This window comes from Oncorhynchus gorbuscha, linkage group LG16 (assembly GCF_021184085.1).
Source record: "Oncorhynchus gorbuscha isolate QuinsamMale2020 ecotype Even-year linkage group LG16, OgorEven_v1.0, whole genome shotgun sequence".
NCBI classification, from domain to species: Eukaryota; Metazoa; Chordata; class Actinopteri; order Salmoniformes; family Salmonidae; genus Oncorhynchus; species Oncorhynchus gorbuscha.
Genome location: NC_060188.1, coordinates 63,542,413 through 63,547,229, shown reverse-complemented (window position 1 = coordinate 63,547,229; position 4,817 = coordinate 63,542,413). Strand labels below are relative to the sequence as shown.

Here is a 4,817-nt window from a genome sequence, read left to right as displayed (position 1 = left end):
CTTTTTCTCCTCTGATTATTCTACAGGGTTGAATGATTTTGTTCCAGTGCAACATTGTCTAGTGCCAGCGCACACTGATGTTGAATCAGGTTAGAACTGGGCTAGAATAAAACCCTGCACAATCGGGTCTCCAGGACCGGGACAGTCAGTGCTTTCATCATCCTTGCGGACTACTATGTGCCTGATCCACAGGTATTTTTTTCTTGTTGACAGACTTATTGTTTGTTTAAATGCAGATCCTGTAACAATCCCGATTTGGACCATGTCTTAAAAAACGGGCACTATTTGTATACATTGTTATAAAAAAATTCTCAAATAATATATAGATGCATCTGTATTACAGGCCTGTCTTTACACAAAAGCAGACCATAGTCCAAAGGCCTAGATTTTACCAATTGAAAATGTCTTGCAGTCTTATGCATGAATATGTTGAGGTGTCAGAAGTATGCAAGAGAAGATACATGACATTGGATTTTAGTGAAAGTACAGTTTTATTCCGAACAGGCGAAGATACAAGAGATCAATCTTCCTCTGTGCACAAATAAACACTGCATATCCATGGGCTTCTCTCCATATCCGGTTAAAGTTCATTTACACCACACATTTACTATCACATAGAAGTAAAATAGAGTTGGTCTAAATGCATCCATAACCACTCAGAAATGGTGTCAAAAAAAATAAACCTCAAAAGCCAATTGTGATTTGTATGGATAAGAAGAGGCATAGTATCCTCGTATATATCAGACTGATTACAGCTGCGCTATCTGTGTAGCGACCATTCATTTAAATTCGCAAGTTCAGGCTGGCTCGCCAGGCTAGCGGTATAGAGGGATGTGCTAAAAAGGACACTGCATATCTGAAAGGATAGGAGCTCTTTTTGCTCTATTCTTTTTTATTCCTCTGTCAAGATCTGTCACCAGACAGGGGTCAAACCTGAGGTCAGCTACATCCAAAAGAAGCCAATGGTTTTCTTCCAAATAATTGCACCTCACAATCCCTCTCCCAGTAAGCAAGAACCACAACAAATGCACAGGTAAAATTGAGTTGACGCACTTTATTCCTAAAACAGAAGCCGCACCACCCATCGCTGGCACGGCATTCATATATAATTATTTATATATATTGCCGTTTATTTTTTTGTTGTCTAAATGTGTGGTATAAAATACTATATATGACAATGTACCTCTTTATTTGAACACAGTGAACTTCATTGCTGTACAAGTCCTCTGCTGCTACAGCTTAGCTGTAAATCCTCCACGCACAAAGGCATGGACATAATTCTCCAATCTACTTCTTCTGTACATCGTGATAATACAAATATTCCCCAATACAAAAAATAATACTCTAAAAGCAAACTACTGCGACTTTATTTCATTTTTCTGGGGGATTTTGTTTGTTTTTTAATTAAGAAGATTACATATATCTTAGACCAATTGCCTTAAAGCAGGAAGGCGATATAAACCTTCAAGATATTTATTATATATAAAAGAGATTAAGACAAATCATACATTTAAAAACTTACAATAAATAAGATGCAGGCATTTCATTTGGATAAAATGTCATCCAAAGGAAAAAAGGGAATTTTTCGGGTCTTAAAACCAAGGATCCATTCAAGTGTTTGGATCACTGAAATGAGACTTGATTTCCAATTCTTTACATGTTTCCCAAACGGTTTTGCCACAGTGTTACCATGGCATTACCACAGCAAATGCAATGGCAACCGGGATCTCTCTCTCTTTTTCTCTTGTTCCTGTTATTAGCATCACCCGTTCCAGAAATCTCCCTTCTTCTTCTTCTTCCACCACAGTGGTAGGAGCGGACTGAAATGTTTCTATGACCCGTTTCTATTGCCGTCACTACGGCCAAGGCATTCCTTCCATCCAGCAGCCTTCTCTAATCTACTCCTATTCAAGTCCAGCATCACCCTGCCAGGTTGGCATTTCCTTTGGCATGTCCCCTAATTGTCTCCCCTTCCCCTCCACCCTTTAGGCTATTTGTTACAACATCTTCATGATGAAGTTGTACATCTGGTTGAGCACCACAAAGTGGATGGGCAGACAGGAGCGCCGATCCTGCGTCGCGGGGTCACACGTCAACCAGGAAAGGGCATTGTACTGCTCCAGCACAAATCTACAGAGGGAAGGAGAGAGTTGTTGTTATTCACAATGAACACACCTCTCAAAGTGAGCACAAACCTTGAGATCAAGTGGAATACATTACTCTCTCTTTGATAAGCACTTTAGATAGACCAGAAATTGATTGAAAGCATGTCCTAAGATCTTTAATGGCTGAGCCGTGGATGAGATTGACCCTTTGACTGCGGAGTGTATTTGTGACCGCATAATGTGCACGTGTGTGATCTCATTTTTATATCCTCGTGGGGACCTGAAATCCACAAAAGTCCCCACAAGAATGGAAAAAAATATATATTATCCCTCGTGGGGACATTTCCCACAACCACATGAGGACAAAGGCTATTTTAAGCTTAAGTGTTAGGTTTAGTGTTACAGTTATAATTAGGGTTAGGGGTTAGGGAAAATAGGAATTTGAATGGAAATACATTTCTGTGTATGTGTGTGTTTACTAGGGATGGGAATTTGACATTTTTTGACTGTTCAAGTACTCACATGTTTTTTTTTTTTTTATCAAATGGAAAAACGCATTTTTAGAACACAAGGTCCGTGCTGGAAAAACATACAGTAAGTACACATTTATCTATATGCCATCAGATAGCAACAATGATTCATTTATCATAACCATTACGTACATTACACAGTATGTGTGTGTAGAGGGAGCGGTCGGAACGCAACTGAGTGAATGAGATATGGAGGGGAAAGGACATTTACAGAGAAGAACAGTGCGATGCTTGGATTGGTTTCTTTTTTGTTGTGCCTCGCAAATGCACATGTACAAATGGACACTAGAGTCAAAACAAATTAATGTTGTCTTCAAGACAAAATTTCACTTGCCTGTTCGGGCAGCCACAAAGCACATTCCACCAAATAGTTTTAGAGTATTTGACGTCCGTTCGAGTACTCAAGTATTCCGCCCTAACAGATCCACAGATGATGCAATCTCTATTACACTCCACACGGCCCTTTCTCACCTGGACAAAAGGAACACCTATGTGAGAATGCTATTCATTGACGACAGCTCAGTTCAACACCATAGTACCCTCAAAGCTCATCACTAAGTGAAGGACCCTGGGACTAAACACCTCCCTCTGCAACTGAATTCTGGACTTCCTGACGGGCCACCCCCCAGGTGGCAAGGGTAGGCAACAACACATCCGCCAAGCTGATCCTCAACATGGGGGCCCATCAGGGAGTACAGTCCCCTCCTGTACTCCCTGTTCACTCATGACTGCACAGCCAGGCACGACTCCAACACCATCACTAGGTTTGCCGATGACAACAGTGGTAGGCCTGATCACCGAGAACGATGAGACAGCCTATAGGAGGTCAGAGTGTGGTGCCAGGTCAACAATCTCTCCCTCAACGTGCTCAAGACAAAGGAGATGATTGTGGACTACAGGAAAAGGAGGACCGAGCACGCTCCCACTCTCAGCGATGGGGCTGTAGAGGAGCAGGTTGAGAGCTTCAAGTTCCTCGGTGTCCACATCACCAACAAACTATCATGGTCAAAGCACACCAAGAAAGTCGTGAAGAGGGCACGACAAAACTTATTCTCCCTCAGGAGACTGAAAAGATTTGGCATGGGTCCTCAGATCCTCAAAAAATTCTACAGCTGCACCATCAAGAGCATTACTGCCTGGTATGGCAACTGCTCAGCCTCGACCGCAAGGCACTACAGAGGGCCCAGTACATCACTGGGGCCAAACTTCCTGCCATCCAGGACCTCTATACCAGGCGGTGTCAGAGGAAGGCAGTAAAAATTGTTAAAGACTCCAGCCTCCCTAGTTATAGGCAAGCGGTACCGGAGAGCCAAGTCAAGGTCCAACAGGCTTCTAAACAGCTTCTGCCCCCAAGCCATAAGACTCCTGAACATCTAGTCAAATGGCTACCCAGACTATTTGCATGGCCCCCCCCCCCCTCCCTTTACACTGCTGCAACTCTGTTATTATCTATGCATAGTCACTTTAATAACTCTACCTACATGTACATATTACCTCAATTACCCCGACTAACCGGTGCCCCCGCACATTGACTCTGTACCGGTAGCCCCTGTATATAGCCTCGCTATTGTTATTGTACTGCTGCTCTTTAATTATTAGTTATTTTTTTAATTTCTTATTCATATTTTTGGTGGGTATTTATTTACTATTTTGTTTAAACTGCACTGTTGGTTAGGGCTTGTAAGTAAGTATTTCACTGTTGTATTTGGTGAATGTGACAAATAACATTTGATTTGATTTGAATTACTTGATTACTCATGCCCATCCCCAATGTTTACCTGAGTACGTCTGAGGTCTGATTGGAGTCGAGTGGGTGGGAGTGTTTGCTGTGCAGCAGTTCATCTGATTGCACTGAAGACACATGGAGATGCAGAGAGGCCTGGGGAAAGACAAGACACAAAGGAAGTCAGTGACAGGCCTAGCTAAACCATTCACACAGTAATAACAGAGCAAACAAAAGTCAGTCAATCACTGATGTCTGGAGCAAGTGAATACAATCTAGGTTCAAATAAAATGATGTGTTAATTAACTATGATCGCTTGATACAGAATCTTGTCAAGTCAAAAACAATTATTTGAAAAATGAATATTAACAATGACGTCAAAGTGGCATTAGATCAGAAGACATGTTATAATCCAGAGCCTGTATTCACAAAGCGTCTCAGACTACAAGAATGTTGATC

At 41.8% G+C, this 4,817-nt stretch overlaps 1 protein-coding gene across 2 annotated transcripts in view; it reads right to left on the bottom strand.

The window, feature by feature from the left end:
• Positions 1–1,039: 1,039 nt before the first annotated feature.
• Positions 1,040–4,817, bottom strand: part of med13a (mediator complex subunit 13a) — a 129,986-nt gene continuing 126,208 nt past the window's right edge. For both annotated transcript variants that reach the window (XM_046303695.1, XM_046303696.1), the window contains exons 29-30: positions 4,414–4,514; positions 1,040–2,130 (exon numbers count right to left, since the gene is read on the bottom strand). In XM_046303695.1, coding sequence (XP_046159651.1) covers positions 1,998–2,130; positions 4,414–4,514 — 234 coding nt within the window. In that variant the 3' untranslated portion in view covers positions 1,040–1,997. The remainder of the gene's footprint in view (positions 2,131–4,413; positions 4,515–4,817) is intronic.